Source organism: Odontesthes bonariensis, chromosome 12 (genome assembly GCF_027942865.1).
Source record: "Odontesthes bonariensis isolate fOdoBon6 chromosome 12, fOdoBon6.hap1, whole genome shotgun sequence".
Taxonomy (NCBI): domain Eukaryota; kingdom Metazoa; phylum Chordata; class Actinopteri; order Atheriniformes; family Atherinopsidae; genus Odontesthes; species Odontesthes bonariensis.
The window spans coordinates 13678270-13697520 of record NC_134517.1 but is presented as its reverse complement, the minus strand read 5'-3'; the positions used below and the strand labels follow the sequence as shown (position 1 = coordinate 13697520).

General features: G+C 37.5%; 1 protein-coding gene across 4 annotated transcripts; it reads left to right on the top strand.

The window, feature by feature from the left end:
* The first annotated feature begins 269 nt into the window (after nt 1-269).
* LOC142396429 (solute carrier family 35 member F5-like) lies at nt 270-15360 on the top strand. 4 transcript variants are annotated; one of them, XM_075479161.1, is made up of 16 exons: nt 270-431; nt 1982-2123; nt 3243-3392; nt 3815-3877; nt 3959-4040; nt 4794-4984; nt 5985-6066; nt 6268-6355; nt 8380-8444; nt 8584-8688; nt 8863-9022; nt 9225-9315; nt 9672-9826; nt 10994-11094; nt 11581-11667; nt 13372-15360. In XM_075479161.1, exons 2-15 carry the CDS (start codon nt 1989-1991, stop codon nt 11619-11621), a joined length of 1509 nt encoding a protein of 502 aa, XP_075335276.1. In that variant the 5' UTR covers nt 270-431; nt 1982-1988; the 3' UTR covers nt 11622-11667; nt 13372-15360. The 4 variants fall into 4 exon arrangements, with proteins under 4 accessions (XP_075335276.1, XP_075335274.1, XP_075335275.1 ...); XM_075479159.1 differs by having other exon boundaries at nt 13368-15360; XM_075479160.1 differs by having other exon boundaries at nt 270-917; nt 13368-15360.
* Nucleotides 15361-19251: the final 3891 nt, after the last annotated feature.

Genomic DNA, 19251 nt, shown 5'->3' with positions numbered 1-19251 from the left:
AGTGTAATAATATATATTGTTGTGCAAACGTCTCGAGTCACCCTACTGATAACCTTTCGAGGGCAATAGTAGTTAGTAACAGTAATTTAGACTAAGTCTTACAGAGAATCAGCATTTGTCTTGCACTCCTTTTAGTTAAACTAATAAGTTCAACGAGGGCTTCAATTTAGGATCTTTAGAAAGGGTCAGATCAGAACGGTCAGCCAGGGGAGGGAAAAGCATTTCTGTGGCAAAGTACAGTTTATGAGACTCCATATCCCAGAGGTCTTTGCAGCATAAGTGATGTCACCTGACGATAATGAAGAGGGGAGGTTGTGCTAATGTTTACAACCATTCCTCGTTTAAACAGTCATTTTTTGGGAATATTTCTCGAAAATATTATATGGCACTCAAAGCATGGAACACATTGAATGAGCACCTCACGCAGTCAGGTAAAAAGAGCTCTTTTATATAAGCGCTGGACCACTATGCTCAATCAAGCTTGTTAGCACTTAGCTTGGTAAACAGACATCTTAACGTACTATGTAGATGCTACAGGCAACGTTAACTGGATCAATTATGTGGACTTGAATCCTCACCTTGTCAGTGAACTAAAGTAGACGTCAATTTCAGGCACAATCGGCACCATAACGCCATTTGCTGAACTCCAGACTGTAAATCTATTTTGCGCTGGTTTTACGGAGTTTGAGGAAGCTTTTTTTTTTTGTTGTTTTTTTTTTTTTTTTTCACACCTGAAACATTTACGAGATTTATCTGTAGCTTATTGTTTCTGATAGTGAAACATCCTGTTAACCGAGGCGGCCATGTACAGTCTGGCTCTTTGTTACAATAAATGCACACTGCAACGCTTTAGTGACAGCTGACGTGTAGCCAGTTAACTGGCACGAAGACCATTACCAGTTGGATGTGACGCTTAGGTGAGTCAAACGTGAACACGATAGCTCGCTTTTAGTTCAGCGGTGAAAGTTCCACAATTGTTTTTAATAGTTTTTCGTTTTCTCTTTGATTTTGATGGCATTTCTTTCAACTGTGATGCGGTGGTCTTGAATCACACACCGAGTTACACAGAGAAGTAGAGGTGAAATATGGAAAGAACAGGGATGACAGTTCAGACTGATGTATCACCTTTAACTTTTTTTTGTTGCTCACCCCAAGTGTGGTCTCTACCGAGTTGTTCTTGAATAGCAAACTGCCTCTTAGAGTTGCAGTGACTGTTTTCTCCAACCCCCTTGCCTAAAAAGAGCTTACTGATGTCATTCTAAATAGAACTGCACTGAATATTATCTTAACAAAGTTGTGAGGTTACTCATTGCTCTGAAATGCAAATATATGATTTACAAATAATATGAATTGAAAAAATATTTAGCATCTGTTAATCAATGCAATTAACAATTATACAATTGACTCAGTGTCCATTTAGGTGGCAGTAGCTCTATCATAATTAATAGTAGAGTGTAACCCCAATTATTTGAAATGATCATGGCAGTGCTTTGATGATTAACTTTCACTGTACTTTTGACCTCTCTTTGATTTATTTCTTTAAAAAAAACAACAACTCAAAACTGAGTTTTTAATGCTTTTATGTTCTATGCAAAGCACTTGTTGTCCATGCTATACAAAGAACTGCCTCATTATGATCGTCTTAATTCACCTGAATGAAAACAGCTGAGTGACGCAGATAAAAATGTCAGTTCCACCATTGTTTACCGCCGTTGAAAAGAGTTGACTGACTAAATGATGAGGCTGGCACCCTTTGATTTTAATGACGTCAACTCACACCTGTCCTCTGCTGTGGGCACACCATATCTGCCATGTGCAATTTATATCCATGCAAACAGACGTGTATGTTTTTTTCATTTATGCTCTTGATTAATTTCTCGTATTCCTTTCAAATGAATGGCTATTATCATTTCTAAAGGTTATGTGAATGAATGATTAATAGACTTATAAGTAACATGTTTGTATAAAAATGTATCCTCAGCGTCCCAATGGAGTGGGTATTCATCATGAACCGGATGAGCTCTCAGGGCAGCTCTGCAGCACAGCGGAGGCGGATGGCTCTGGGGGTGGTGATACTCCTGCTGGTGGATGTTATCTGGGTCGCCTCTTCTGAGCTAACCACAGTAAGGACTTTGTCACTGTCAGTCAGTTTTCACACCTGCTGCTGCAACGTGGGTCAAGATGATGCTTCTGAGCATTTTTTACATGACCCTTAAAAAAACAAATGATGTCAGTCCAGTCAATACGAGACTTTTAAAATGCGTATGAACATGTTAGTCAAGGTGAAATGGTTCAAAACTGAGCTTCACAAAACCGAACTAAAACACCCAGATAATTTTATCGGGATTCATATCAGGCCTGGATGTATACACTCAACTACAGCGAAGTTCTTTTTGTGTAAACAGTTAAGCGTAAGTGTACGTAACTACAGCTGAATTCCCAATAAAGCTGCTCAGATTGACATATTTTCTACTTTTTCAGACGGCAAAGCATGTCAGAAATTGTGACAGAAAATTATAATTTTAAAATTATGTGTAAAATCACAGTCGTGCATCTCCAGACTGTCGCTCTGGTCTTATAAAATCCTAAAATCAGCCTTCAAGTAACTTAAAGACAGCACCTAGTAAGTGAATGTGGCTATATTTTTAAAGTATGATAGTCTTTCATAGAAAAAGTAGTGGCAGCAGAATGCCTTGAAAGTTTTTTCCCACAGTCTACGGTGTCGGCCGATAACTTGATTTTGCTCCCACGCATGGATATGCATACAAGGACAGTGGTCCAATGAAATTGGCAAGTCAAACTGTAACCAAATATAACTCCTATACATGAAATGTGCAGGTAACTGCACTGACTGACTGACAGAAAGAGAGAGGGGGCACTGGTGTTTCCACTAATCACAATGGTTGGAGATGCTGTGGGATGTCATTGTGTTAACTTGATGCATTCATCTTTACAGTGCTGCCTGAAGTTTTTTATATCTTATTCATATTCAGACTCATCCTAAACTGGACTTGCTTATTTTTTGTTCCCATTTCTTTTGTGGAGATGGGAGAACCTTACAGATGGACAGCCATCAAGGCAGCATTCCACCAATCTGGCCTCTATGGTGTTTTGCTTGGTTAGCAGTGTTACAAAAAAAATCTCATATAATACTCGGAGTGGAAGCCTGTGAATCCAAATCTTGTTTCCTTGTCAATAAAATGATTTTCCTGATGGCTTTTTACTTTTGTTTCTCCCCACAGTATATTTTTAAGCAACAGGAGTACAACAAACCCTTCTTCAGCACATTCACCAAGACGTCCATGTTTGTGCTGTATTTGCTGGGTTTCCTCCTGTGGCGGCCCTGGAGGCAGCAGTGTACAGGCACTCTGAAACGCCGGCGCTCTGCATTTGTAAGTAGTCTAAACACTTTTACCTCACAGCTGCTGAGAAATGTATTTCTGTTTTTCTTTTTTTAATCTCATCGCAGACTTCTACATTGAAAAAAAAGAAGGTTTTAAAATGTTGCTACAGGATTTCAAACCAATCTCTCTAACATGGGAACTAATTTTGTTTTTCTTTAGCTACACCTGCAGTTAAATCTAAACGTTTTGATATTGAATATCTAAACACACATTGGTAGAACAATCTTGTTGTTTTTACTGTACAACCTAATTTTTTCTTTAATTTAATTTTTTTTAAATATGGGTCAGAATACAACAACATTGATGAAACTATGAACAACTCCCAGGAATTAATTCGCTGTGAACACAAAGCTTTGGGATGAATTCTGGGTTTTATTCTGAGAGTTGGTTTGAATTGCTCCCTTCTGCAGTTTGCTGATGCTGAGGCCTACTTTGCTCCTTGCACCACTGAAACCACTGTGAACAACTGTTTGGTACGTAATTTTCATGTCCCGGGTGCAGTGCATTGTAAGCTATACCTCTTACTGGGCTGAAACCCTGTCATGTTTGTACAGAGCGAACCGCTGTATGTGCCAGTGAAGTTTCAGGATGTGCCCACCGAGCACTCTGAGCGTTTAATCGGAGACTGTGAATCTTGTGAGTATTAAGCTAATCTTTTTTTGTTTTAAAGGAAGCTACATGATGCATGTTTATTATCTTGTATTAAGATTGTAAATGTGTGTAAGTTACGTTGCTGAGGCTCACACAGAGATTTCATCACTTTGTAACAGCAGAGGGCAGTGATGAGCCATGAAAATGCTCAGACATGATTGTCTACAGAACCAATTCCTTCTCTTCTCTCCTTTCTGTCTCCTTTTTATTCCTACAACAAAATTATAGAAGATTATTTTAGCACTTTTTCACAGATCAGTTAAACTGTGTTGTAACTTTGGCTTTCCATCAAGAAAGATGTGAGTAACCTCAGTCTCTGGTTGACGGTGTGCTTCAAGAGACACAGTAAAATGAGTTTTTTGGAGTTTCCAGTGGAATTCAAGCATTGGCACTTGGATTAAGAAGTGATCCATTTGTTCAGTCCAGTCATACATCACAGCCTAATAACATCATACAATGGGATTGTGGGCTGGACTTTGGTGTGGTCGGTAGTACTGTTGCCCCACAGCAATAGGTTTAAATCCTGTCTGGGGCCTTTCTGTGTGAAATCGCATGTTCTCCCTGTGTATGAGCAGATTCTTTTCGGGTACTCCGGCTTCCTCTGGTGTTAGATTAGGTTAATTGGTTTCTCTAAACTGACCCTGAGAGTGAGTGTGCATGGTTGTTCTCACCCAATGACAGCTGGGACAGGCTCCAGCGCTCCATTCATTCACCCTTCTCTTCATTCCTACCTCCCAGCTTCCAAAAAACATCGCGTCCGTTTTAGCAATATCATGGAGGTGCGTCAGCTGCCCTCTACTCAAGCTCTGGAGGCCAAGCTGTCTCGCATGTCCTACCCAGCTGCTAAGGACCAAGAGGCCATGTTGCGCACGGTGGGAAAACTAACCATCACTGATGTGGCCAAAATCAGCTTCTTCTTCTGCTTTGTGGTGAGTCATATGCAACTGGAATATCAGCTGTGGGGTTTAAAATGCTGTATCAAATTATGAACATGAAGTTATGTGACCTGAATTTAAGAAATAATTGTACTTTTGTAACAACCAGAACCTTATAACAGCTGTATTTTGGATCACAGATATCCGTTTTCTTATAGATTCTGTAGTAATATCCAAAAATATTAATAGTTGGAGATTGCACTCTGAGGTTTTCAGCTAGCTGAAACAGCCTTGGAAACTTCATAGTGAGAACTGAATATTCACTGTTTTTACAGTGTGATCAGTGTCAGTAAATGCAGTTTCACATTACAGTGTGGGCTCATGGTGGACAATGGCAAGAGAATGACAAGAGAAGCAAAATCCTGGCAAATACAAATTGTTGTAGAAGAAAAATTTTACATTTGAAAGCTTCATGTCTTATTTGTTTATTTTCTCCATGGGAAAAAAGTTAAATAAATCAGGTAAAGTGGTTGGTTACATGATGAAACAAAAAAACAGGCTAAAAACATGTTGCCTCATAGAGGGTTTCTGGCTCAAAACCCAGCCGTGTTGAGTTTGAAAGTTCTCACCATACATGTGGCGCTTCTCTCCAGGTACTCTGGCTTCCTCCCACAGCCTAAAAACGTGCATGTTAGGTTAATTGGGGATTCTTTGACAGTGCCTTTAATGATGTTGTCAACAACAAGGCTGACCTAGGATCCTAGGCTAATCTCCTAAGCCTGACTTAGAACAGGAAAACTATGCAACTCAACACTGCAGTATACATCCACTGAGTTTCAGTAGCTGTAGATGAAAGAAATGATTGTATAGATGGATGAAGAGCAGACAGACAGACAGACAGACACACACACACACACACACACAGATTTCTTGATTTATTAGATATGCTGTTTTTTTCACATTTTTAATTGGGGATGCACAGATCTATTGGCTGGGGCTTGAGATGTTGATCAGTGATCTGAATTCAAATGTCATGTTGTTACTTGTCTTTCAGTGGTTCCTGGCTAACCTGTCCTACCAGGAAGCCCTGTCTGATACGCAGGTTGCCATAGTCAACATTCTGTCATCCACTTCAGGTGACTCTCTTTTCTTTCTCCATCTCTGTAGATTTCTTGACAGTAGGTAAAATGTAAAGGCAGGACTGATATACCAAGACTTTGATAAAGGAAATGGCCGAATTCGTCTTGATTTGGGAGTTTTAGCGGTCAAACATTCCATAAAAATAATTGTCTTCTTTGAGACTAAGTTTTTTTGATTGAGCTGTGTTCTCTTTACAGGCCTCTTTACGCTCATCTTAGCAGCCATCTTTCCCAGTAACAGCAGCGACCGTTTCACCCTGTCGAAACTGTTAGCTGTGGCTCTGAGGTATGTGAATGATAGTGGGGGTGCTTGAGTTGAGAAGAACATGCTAAGAGTTTGTTTTTTACATTTGTATTTCTGTTTTTTTTTTTTTTTCTATCTGGAAAAGTTGTGGGAAGTTGAAATTTGAGAGTTAAACATTTTTGATGACATATTCTTTAATTAAGAGGATCTCAGTCGGTGTTGACCTCCCTGCATGATGGTTGTTCAATTCTTTCCTCTGAATAACCCCCCCGTATGTGGGTCTACCATATACAGAATTTTTCCTGTTGAGTAAACTCATCATACTGATTACACTCTAACTCTGTCATACTGATGTCATTTTTTTTCCCAAAGTGACCATTCCTTTATCGCTGAGCAGAATAGCTGCTTTGAATATGCATTGATTTACAAATTAAATCAAATCAAAGTCTTTTAATGCTTTCTGTATTATAGAACTGGGGTATTTCCCTTGTGTTTGGTATAGACCAGTATATCTTATCAGCAGCAGCTTTTCCGTAAAGCCTAAATATTTTTGCAATGTGTTAATTTGAGGAATATTAATGGATTAGTTTGACTTTGACTTAGATAAGTACAAAAGCTGGAAACATGGGGAAATTGCTAGTCTGCTCCTTAGAATATAGAAAACTGCTCACAAAAGTTTTTAGAGTACATCCAAATATGCATGTGTAACATGTAATGCGTGCTTCTGTTCTCCAACTCTTCACTCAGAGTTATGAAATTTGGGTGAGGAGTTTTTGCAAACAAACAAAGAAACAAACAAACAGCAGTCTCTTAGCAGCTTTTACACTGATCAGCCATAACATAAAAGCCACTGACGGGTAAATGAACTGTAGTGGAAATTAAAGCACACTCTTCACGGGCGGTGAATGATGACGGATTATGTTAGCAGTCATCACATAACATGCCTGTGGCAGCTGTATACTATACATATTAAAACTGACATTTTATGTCCAAGAAGTCATCTTCTCTGTCAAACACTTCTGCTGCCATCATACTATTAAAGAAATATTTTTAACATTTGGTTGGATGCTGGGCTGCATGGTCATCTCACAGCTAGAGGGTTCCTGGTTTGAATCTCTATTTGGGGCCTTTTTGTGTGGAATTTGCATGTTCTCTCTGTGTATGCACGCATTCTCTCTCGGCACTCCAATTTCCTCCCACCATCCAAAAACATACATGCTAGGTTAATTGGTGATTCTAAATTGACCCTGCGAGTGAATGTGAGCGTGGTTGTTTGTCTCGTTTGTCTGTGAGTAGCCCTGTGATAGACTGGCGACCTGTCCAGTGCGCAGCCCAAGGCTCGAGCTCTTTGTAGTGGCCATATTTATTTAGAGCCATGTGTGGGTTGTTTAGTGGTAGTAGATAAGATGGTGCAAGTTGCAGAAACAAGATTTTGGCCTGCATGACAACATTTCTAATTATACAGTATTTTTACTAATGTTAGATTTTTTTATTTACTTTTTTTTTTTTTACTTTTTAGACTTAAGCAAGAAAAAAAAAAACCATAAAAGACAGACAATAAGAAAGAAAGAATAAACATTGGATGGACTTTTCATGAATTTTTTTATTTTCCAAAGCTAAATTACAGGTGCACAGTGGAGCATATTTTGGTAAATTTCAAAGCTCTTCGAATCAGCAGGTGGCAGTAATGAGTATTCAAACTTTTTTTTTTTTTAACACAAATTGCTGAAAAGCTTCAGTGTTTCCATCATTTGACGAAGTGCCACTGCAGTTTCTTCTCTATGCCCATGTAGTGAAGTAGGAGGCCACAACAAGAAATGATCTGCTGACTTCCTACATTTACTCAAATTGTCATGTGTTGTGAACTGATCACACAAAGTCACTAGAAGTAAAGTAATATTGTGTGATTCCACTCCAACTTTATTGCACTGTTGAATATATGAATACTATGAGTTATACTGTATCTTTTAGTGTATTTTTTTCTGGGCAGAGCAATTCAGTTCTCCAAACAAATTGGTTCAGCTCTTTAAAAACTCTTGTTTACTTCTAAACATAATTTATTTTAGCATGGGTGGTGTCGCGCTTGTGAGTCTCTCCAGCATGGACAGTCCTGATGAGAAAGGTGTTATAGGTAACCATGGATATGGCCTTCTTTTATTTTATTCCTCCACTGTGAAGTTAACATTTATGTTGGGCTCTTGCCTATTACTGTAAAATTAATACACTTTGAAACTTTCCCTCCAAGGGTAAAAAGTGAAATTTTTCTCAAGGTTCTCTGTGGTCACTGGCTGGGGCAATGCTATACGCTGTCTACATTGTGATGATCAAGAGACGAGTGGATCGGGAGGACAAGCTTGACATTCCAATGTTCTTTGGTAAGTTATTGCTCAGTTAAGTTTGTTTTAAGATCAAGATCAGGCCAATGTTTTAATAGTTTTTTTGTCATTCTGTTTCTATGTACCAACACCATCGGTGGCCAGAGAAAAATGATAAATTAGAATTTTGACTCCACAAAGTTATCCAAACTGAGACTGCTATTTATCTCTCAGGGTTTGTGGGTCTGTTCAACCTGCTACTGTTGTGGCCTGGCTTCCTCCTACTTCACTACACGGGCTTTGAGGCCTTTGAGCTTCCCAGCCAGCTGGTGTGGACGTACATCCTCATAAATGGCCTCATCGGAACAGTTCTCTCAGAGTTCCTCTGGCTCTGGTGAGCAGCTGATATGTGATTTAATGAAGTCACAATTTTGACACCAAATGACCACAGTTCAAGTCGTTACAAGAACATTTGATAATCTTATTGAAAAGTTTTCTGTGCTGAATTTTCCACATTTTTGAGTAAAATGCATTTTTGATAATATATTGTTTCTAAAACATGGGATTCTGGAACTGATGTTTGCTTTTGTCCTTAGGGGCTGTTTCCTCACGTCATCTCTTATCGGGACTTTAGCATTGAGCCTCACTATCCCTCTGTCCATTATAGCAGATATTTGCATGCAGAAAGTAAGTTTCCCTCCGTATCTAGTTTCAATCAGAGTCTGTTTAAAATAAGATTGTTGAAGATGTCTTTATGTAACCAAGCTGAAGAGAAACTGATTTGGATGAGAACGTGAATAAAAGGAAAAGTTTGGATAATTTTTAATTTTTCATATTTTGTAATTGAGCAGTGAAACAAAATGGATTCTTATTGGTTTTCAATTAGAATTTTGTAATTTGAACATCTGTAAAAAAAAAAAAAAGGAAAAGAAAAAAAAGATGGCCAATAATTTGTCCAAACTGAAAATGGATCTAAACTAGATTACCAAATCTTAAATCAGTTATTGACTGTAGTTGTAATTTCAATCATTTCTGTGTGACAGGTGCGCTTCTCGTGGTTATTTTTTGCTGGGGCAGTGCCTGTCTTCCTTTCCTTCTTCATTGCCGCCCTGTTATGCCACTACAACAACTGGGACCCCGTCCTGGTGGGGCTGAGGAGGGTATATGCTTTTATTTGCAGGAAACATCGCATTCAGAGGTACACATCGTTTGATTGTAACTGACTCAACAATCTGTTTCAGTTTTAGTCAGTATTTATTTTGGCTCAGAAACAGGCCGAACAGACTTTAATATTTTACCAAGCACGGTACTTTTAGATTTTCTTTCTTACAACTAGCCACTGATTCCATTTCCAGATTCTATGAAAACGGCTGGCAGAGATGACAAATTTGGCTGTTTTTTTTGTTGTTTTTTTTTTTATGGCCATCAGCTGCATCACAAACTTGTTTCTTCAGCATTTATGTCACCGCTGCTGCAATGCCAATCAGCCAATGCCTGTATCATAAATCTCCGAATGATCTAAAAAGTGAAAATGATCAGTGACAGGAACACAAACAGAAAGGCAACAGTTTGTGTCTTCTGTTTAAGAAAGTTTCATCTGGCATGTTGGAGATTGACCCACACACCATCAAAACTCAAAACCTGCTTGTAATTTTATCTGTGACTTTAAGTCAAGTGAGTCTTATTTTACTAATAATGCAAATTAATCTGTACAAAAGTCATTTTTTTATTAGTCGTAGTTAGCCAGTAGTTGTGTACGATCATGTTCCAGTGATCCTTTTGATGACATCAAAAGTGGTTGCTATGGTATTTGTGATGCAACTGCAGAAAAGCATGGAAATGGACACGCATGTGTAACGGTCTGAAAATTCTGTGTTATTTAGTCAAACCAATGAGAATATACCTCTGTACATGCATGCACATACAGTTGAGTCCAGGCTGTATGAGAGTTCATTGAAGTCTGTGCAGGAAGTGAGCTGTTGATTTAAAATATAAATTTTCAAATGGCTTTCAGCCCGTTCTCTTCAAAACTTAAAGCTTTTAGGGGTTGAAAATGAAATTAATTACAGTTTTCTTGTATTATAATATGGGCGCCATCAGAAGGAAATTGACCATTACTCAGACACATATTTAGTCTTTTCTTCTCTGACATTCTCACAAGGATAATGGACTTCATTTAGTTGCTCCCAGTTAAGTTAACTCTGTAATCAGTTGCGCATGTTTGACTGACTAACCTCTCTGCAGCAGTTACTCGCTCCATTCCTCTGCGACTGTTAGCTCCTGCTTAGTGAAGGATGATTAGAATAATGATGGTTGTCAAGGTGATGGCTACGATGACGAATGACAGCCCACTCCCTTCCCGCAGACTACCAGAAGACAGTGAGCAGTGTGAAAGCCTTATTCCACTACACACAGTTTCCCCCAGTGAAGGAAGCTTCTGTTCATCATCCAACAGTCAAACCAAATGTAAGTGATCACTCAACCTTTCCTGGTCTTTGCTTGTGTGTGGTTGACTGCTGTTTATGCATGATCTGTATGTGTAAATGGAAGTTAAGTAAATCAGGTGGGTTGGTTAAACGTTACACCTAACATACAAAAAAAAAATAATAATAATGCTGCAGAAGAAATAAGAATTAACTTGTTAACAATGAATCTTTTCACCTTGGGTATTGTTTAAATTGTAGTTACACATTAACAAACTTTGCAACAGTTATCTCCCCAATGCTTTACCAAGCATTTTAGCCCTTGCAGCTTATCATTTTGGTTTTTCACCACATTGTCTTCAGAACAACAAATGAATGCTAATTTTAACTGAAGCTGTAAATAAGACTGTGAGAATGACAGGATGACTGAAGGTGGACCACCCACTTCACAAAGTCTACATCTTAGTGAAATAACTTGTCTCATCACCATTTGTAAGTTTAATAAAAACTTTTTTCATCTGCCTCCCAGTCTCACAAGGTAATTGCCAGCAGAGTAGGGAGGTATTCTGAAGCAAGTGGAGAATGAAAATGGTGCAGACTAATGCCTATATCCTGGGTATGTAGTGTCTAACGGAGGAGGAAATGGTAGAGCAAGTTCATTTGTACACACATTGCCGTATCCAAAAGAAAGATTGCTAAATTCAAAAGTCCAATTTATCTCAAATTGCATTTCGGTTTAAGCTATTTGGCACTTTTTTCTTGATAAATGGTAAATGGAAAGGGCCATTCACTAGACTTGTAACGTATTGATGCCTTGAATAATCTTTGCTTTGCTCTACACATACTTGCTGGAGTCTCTTAATTACCTTTTAATTACATTGGATATTTTAATAAATGATGTGAATTATCAGGGGAAAAAAGCAGGATATGCTCATAGAATTCAATGCAAGATGAATGACTGTAGCTTCAGACTTGTAGCATTATACTGTATCATTTACAGTGATTAGCCACAACATTAAATCCACTGACCGCTAATGTGAGCAACACTGTTGTTACAATGCAATGTTCTGCTAGGAAAACCTGAATTTGCCAGGTTACATTTTGACAATGACCATTTAAAGGGATAGTTCGCCTCTTTTGACATGAAGCTGTATGACATCCCATACTAGCACTATCGTTTATGAACACTGACTTACCCCCTGCTGCGTACTGTGAGCCGAGTTCTAGCCTCGTTTTGGCATTGATGAAAGTAGTCTGGCTAGTTGGCTGGGGTTTAAAACATAAAGCGTTTTGCTTCTCAAAACAATATGCATTCAAAAGAGTAATACATTTGCATCACAAAATCGTTCTCCAGGAAAAAGTCAGACCTCACAATCGCTTGGCGCTATTTTCTTTCCCTTCAATGTTCATAAACGATATTGCTAGTATGGGATGTCATACAGCTTCATGTCAAAAGAGGCAAACTATCCCTTTATGGAATCCAAGCGACAACTCCCTGCACTATATATAAGTCAGTAAGTTTTTTGCACGAGCTGTTGGAACTGATGACAATCTTGTATCTGTTCTTTCTCAAGCTGCTTGCTCTTATTCAAGTGTCCTTTATGAAGTCCTAGTGTCTTTATTTTAGTTTCTTTAAAATTAAAATCATCCATAAATATCCTCTCGGCCAGGATAATACTCCTCTCTTCAACAGTCAAACACTGCCATGCTTGTACAGTAATGGAGTTTAAAACCTTCAGAGGCAGCTGTGTAAAGTTAGTCAAGGTTCTCATCGAAGAGGACAAGTTTGAAAATAAGAAAAAAATTGAGGTGTAGAATTAAAAAAGAAAGGGTTTCACAGCTACTACTACCTAGTCCAAATCTCTTCTAGGGGTTAATTTCTCAGATTTACAGTAGTTATCACACATTGTACTTGTGGCTGTTGAATAACATTGTGATAATGTTTTGACAATAATAATAATTAAAAAAAAAAAGCCCACAGCAAAATAAGAATATCTCTTATACTTCCACATAAATCAATAGTTTCACTTTTTTTCCCGAAAAAGTTCAGACTCTGTACAGTGTTATTTACATCAGAATGCACTGATCTGAATATTTTAAAACATTCATTTAAATGAAAATATAAACTTAGAAGATTTGTTTGAAAAATCTCCAATTCATCATAAGTTGCAAGAAGTTCAATGCTAAATCAGAGGGGAACTCTTAAGAACTAGAAGCATGTTCCAATTCTTATCTGTACAAATTTATGTCGCATGTCGACAATGTAAATGTGTTTTTCTTCTCTTTTTTTCACACTGTGTCTTTCTGTCTCCAAAGGCAGCCACTGTTGGTCTCACTGAGCTGACAATCCGGAAGTTTTCAGTGACATTGTACTTGCCCCAGTGCCTCCTATTAATTTTATTTGTTTACAACAGTTTTGAGACACATCCCCAGCCCTCTACTTTGCAGAATTTTTTTTTTTTTGTCCGTTTTAATTTTTGGATTGCTGCCAGCAAAGACTGAGATTTAGTTTTTACTTACTTTCAGTGTAAAGAAACTTTATGGTACAAGGCGCTGGTACCAAATGAAATGGTACACGTTGAGCTCGGATCATAACACTAACAGAGAAGTATGTGTGTATGTTAAGCTGTTTATCGGAGAGGATTTCTGGACATTGATCTGATTGTCTGAAGCCTTGCTGCTCGTTTTTAAAGGATCTTTGAAGCAGATACAGCACATCATTACAAATGACAATCTGTTAAACCCATACTTTACATAGAAAAAAATTGCTTTAGAAGTATTACGTCTGCTTTTTCATACAAAGAGAATATGTGCATCATTGGCATTAGTTTCAACCCCTAAACCCTAAGTACTGTTTAAAGTATGTAAAAAAAAAAAAATGTTTACCATCACAAATTTTCTGTGTGCTTTATCAGCAGAAATTATTGGTTTAAAATCATCCATGTGATACACCTTTTGTGATAAGTTAGTGTACATAACTGTTGTTTTCATGACCAGTAATAAGTAAGGCAGAATATGTGATGGTGAGTTTATTGAACCATGCTTGGGCTGCTTGGGAGAGGGACCTTGTGAGATACTTTCCATTTCTTTTAAAACACTGTACTGATTTCACATCTCTCAGCCAACACCCCCCCCCCCCCCCACAAGGGACCAATCAGAAAAAATAACTTAAAAAATATGACATTGGCCTATAACAAAATTAAATGACTACAGCTGAGCAAGAAAGTATTGAGTCCTGTCAATAACTTTCTTTGTTTCTCTTGTTCCTCTATCAGTGCTGAATAATGACAATGAGCTGTGATACAAATATCTTTGTTTATTTGTTTGAAAACCTTCTGTTATAAGCTATGAAATGCCTTCCTGCAATAACAGGCCTCTGCTTGAATCAATGGTCACCTTTTTTTTTTTTTTTTTTTAAATACTGTACACAATTAAACATGATCATAGTATTGATGTTTTATTTGTGAACTGAAATGACCACTACATAAATATTTTCAGACTATTTTTATGTTTAAATCATCACTACTGCTGGTTTCACTTTATTCATATTGTCTTTTATTAACAATGGAGATTATAGCACATAATGTTGGTTGTTTGTGATTGGTTTTCTTTTTCTTAAGAAAAAAAAAAGTTTATTTGCTGTGCTTGATGTTTCATGTGATGACAAGAAGCACTTCTGGTCGCAGCCTCGGTGTCCGATGTATAGTCCAGTATGTAAACACTACAGTTGAAGGTGAAATGTCAATGTTATTCCACTCATCCTGTTAAATATCAGATTTGGGTGCATTGTCACAGTTTTGATTGCACTCATGATTAACTGGCTGTATGAAATATAAGAAGTTATAAAAGGCTGAGACTAAATTAGCAAGTTGAGCATTTTAGAAAATAGTTTGGTTCATTGCACTTACTGTGTTTTTCGCCAATCTGTCCTATCTTCTGTCATGATTTCAGGTGAAAAAGCTTTGTAATTATGGTTAATTTTTAAAGAAGCAAAATGTCCTTTGTCCCATATTGTTAATTAGTTTTCATATTTTATCAATGGTGCTTGTGGAATCATATATATGATCATTTTCTTTCTCAGGTTCTTTATCTAAATTTTGTTGTCTGAGCATTTTTTTTTTTTTTTTTTGGTTTGTTTTTAAGAGCCATTAATGAAGATGTACAATCAAAAAGAAGTGACAGTAACTTCCCTTTTATCAATCTAAGCTCTTGAATAATGCTATTATTTTTCAAGTCTGTTTTCATACTTCAGTGCACTATTAAAACATATCTTTTTAAAGCTCTGTGTTAAAGGGTGTATTCAGTGTGTTTATTAAATGTATAAAGATAAAAAAAACAAACAAAAACATCTATCATCTATCATCACAATGTTGGCGCTATCATGTTGGGGAGATGAGCTTAAAGACTTATAAAATGTGGAAAAACTTGGAACCACAAGGTACCAAGCACTAAACAGATGGTTGGATCGTCAGCAGAAACTGTTTATCTTGCCAAGTGAACAAGAAAATCATCCTCCTACAGACTCTTCCCTTAATGAAGATGACAAAACACGGTAAATCTTCTTGAAAAACTTCAGAGATGCAAAAATGGGGGCATTTAAAAAAAAAAAAAAATCCTTTCTTTAGCTTTGAGCACAGTGGCATCAATAGATATGAAATTTGAAAGCACTTTTCCTAGAAGAGTTGGCCCTGCAGAGTAAACGATGGTTTCAACCTCTGACAAAAATGAGGAAATAACCATATTTAGAGGATGTTAGTTTAGCTTTCTTATTCTGTAAAAAAGAATAAAAAAAACACAATAAATGTGAATTTAATGTTTTTATTCAATAGCCCAAAGCAACAGTAGAAAATGGGGCACTTCTAACATGTTTTAAAGTACACTGACCTTTGTTTCACATGCATCCAGGTCTGCCCGGCACATACCCCAGGGACTGAGATACCACAGTTCACAGCTTTGGTATCCAGCCCAGCACCACAACATTTTTACTGTAGGGTACCACGTCTTCCACGGCAACTGGATAAGAAGGCACTTTTGCCGTAAACAATTAGAATAGAAAAAGAAAAAAATGTAATACAAACAACACAGTAGCATATGCAGTGGAGAGACCCGGGACAAGGCTATCGAAGGAAGTTGGGAAAAGACAAAAAGAGATGAAGTGTAAAGCTGTAAATATCAACAGCTTATTAAACTCTGCCAGGACTTTTAACTGCAGATTTATTAACATATTTAGACAAGGGCTGGTATTTGTTTTCTAAATTTATATTACAAGATGATTTAATCATTTTTATGTCTGCTTTATCTGAAAAAAAAAATACAATTTGAAATATGTTCTACAGATGTGTTTTTGAAAAAGAAATAAAAAAGCTGAATGTCTGACGATTTTTGTCAGGGGTTGTGGGCCAGAGGGATAAACAAGAACCCAAAAATTCACTAAAACCCATTTTTCAGTAACCAAAAAAAACTTGCAAAGATCTGGGTTTTGAATGTAATGGGAAAAAGTTTAGTTCTGCCTCAAATGACTACGGTAATTATAGGCACTTAACAACTTTCATTGACATTGATAGCAGGACAATTTTTCTTATGCTAATTTTCAGAGAGGATGCTGCACTTGGGTCAGCAAGAGTTGGTACAGCTCACTTTTTCTTTACAGAAATGTGTAGCAACCGTGATGTGTCACAGGAAGGCATTGATATTTCCAGCTCACTCTCAGTGCGGCTGTGCGGGGTTAATGACTGCACTTCAATGAAAATAAATAAACTAGCCCAGAAAGTTATGATTATCAGAAACTGTGGTCCTTCACAGCCCATTCAATACAGTGTAGTGCCATAGTGGTAGTTACTGGACATGTCTCAGCTTATATGTTCATTGGAGCCCTCAGAGCACTGAGAATATACATGGTACGATAGGTTTCCTGATCTGTGAGCCCAACTTAACATCTACTCAGGACATGGCCATAAGAAGAGCTTTTTTTTAAACCATTTTTTTAACAACTCAAACTTTAAACATTTCATAGCTAGCCCCCATTCATATCCACTTAAATAATGCATTGTACCTTATAGGATTGGTGGGTTGATGGAGAATCCAGTCTGCCTCATGCTAATTAGAGAGGACGTAGAATTGAGATGACCTTTATGATTCAAGTGCCCGTCATGAAAGGATTAAATAAATAATGGAGGCATAGACCTGTCTCCATCGTGGTTTCAATGATTTTGAGCACTATCTGACTCCTCCAAGACTCATGCATGTGTATCTAAACAGGACAATCTCAGCCGTAATTATTTATGTGAGGATCTCTGGGAAATGGTGGCTGGAATGCTTTGCAGGGAAGTATGTGTCATCAGGGCAATAGTGTTTTAAAATGACTTCATTTAATTAATTAAAGCAAGTAGTATGTGAATCTTAAACTACGTGCTTCTGACGTGATTTATAGTACACTGACAGTAAACATGTACATTCCTGAGTCTAAAACTACCCTGAAGTACCTTGGGTCTGAGACACCAAAGTTCCTAAGTTTTGTTCAGGGCCCAGCACCATAACAAGATGCAGATGCAGTGAAGAGACCCAATAAAATTCTATCTGAGGAAGTGAGGAAAAAAAGAGTATATGAGCAATAGAGAGGGCAAGTAGAATAAACAAACTTTTTTTTTATTCACTGGAGAGAACTCAGAGAAAAAAAAAGAATGCAAGACAGATGCAGACTTAGCTTTGTCGTTGCTTTAAACTCATGTTTAACTCACGCTCTAGTTTGGAGTTGTATTTCCTTGACTCTGTTGGTAAAGTTGCTGATGTGCAGATACATGACATTGAAAATAATTAATCTTTTTCCCTCTCTGCTCTGTGTAGGTTGTAAGTCAGAGGGGGTTGAAGCAACGGTTGATTCCTTTGCTAAGTCATTATTTAATTTAGTGCTCTCTTTCACAGCTAATGGGCATTCATAACATTAAAACTGGAGCTTGTTCATCCGTGTTATGTTGAATATCAGAGATTGAAACACAAGTTTAAACCTTATCATTAATGTTTCTTCTTTGCAGATGAAGGCTCAATGAGTCACTTTAGTTTAATCTTCTTTTCAAGTAAAAGTCTGTTTTTGCAATGTCAACACCAAAGTATTGGAAAAGTGTTTCTCTGGTATCTCTCTCTATATGGCATTATATATACAATGCAATTTAGTTGTACATGTATTGATTTCCCACATATGCCACATTTAAACACTTTTCTATCACAAATTTCAATCAGAAAAACCAAACTGTCTTTCAGAAAAACTAGAATATTTTAAACTTTTTGAGTGTGATTGTTTATCACAGTATATAGAAATAAGTAGACCTATTCCTTTTTAGGCCCTGTAACATTAACCTACATTGTCGCCTCAGCTTTTGGTCGCTTCTCATGGTGTCTTTGTCAGCCTCTTCAGCATGACAACAATTTTCTATGGCTTTGCGTGTGCATTGCTGAAGGAGATCTGTTTTTAACAAAAATAGTGTTACATCCCACAACGACAGGGAGAGCCAATGAGCCAAACTCTTTTGTGTTCAGTATTTTGTATTTGGAACTCAATGATGTAGTGAAGCCACTACACAATAACTATGAGCAAAAAGGACCCCAAAACCAAACACAACAAAAACAAATCATAAAACACACGTCAATCAAAGTTCAGCAGTACTGTTCTTAGATTTGTTCACTGGTGCTTTTCTCTGCCTTGTTTTAATTCCATGTAATGGTTTCAACAATCTTAATACCAGTAAGCAACTGGTCAGCTTGGAAGCATTGTAGTTCCAATGGTAAATACAGCCTTTGCTGTGCAGTGATTTATTGGTGCATTTCAGAGGAAACCTCCTACTCAACACAAGGTGTTTGTTGTTGTTCTGTTGTACATGGAGTTAGTTGGCAACCTTTGTGTTGCTGCAGATGCTGAACTTGGGTATGGTTGATTAATCCTGTATTCTTGGCTACCAAACAGACAATTTTGGTGCCAAAGAAAGGGCTAAACTGAGCCTCCGGAGTTACGTGCAGATATATATAGTAAAGTTTTTATTTTGATGTTTTATTTCAGTGTTATGGAGGGATACATCACCATCAAAATAGCACCAATTGCATCTGCAACATAAAGTATAAGTGTTGGAGATGTTCTGGTGGTTAGTGCAACAGAAATAATTAGGAATTATAGGCAAATAATTGGAGCAGCATTAAATCCAAGTTTGAA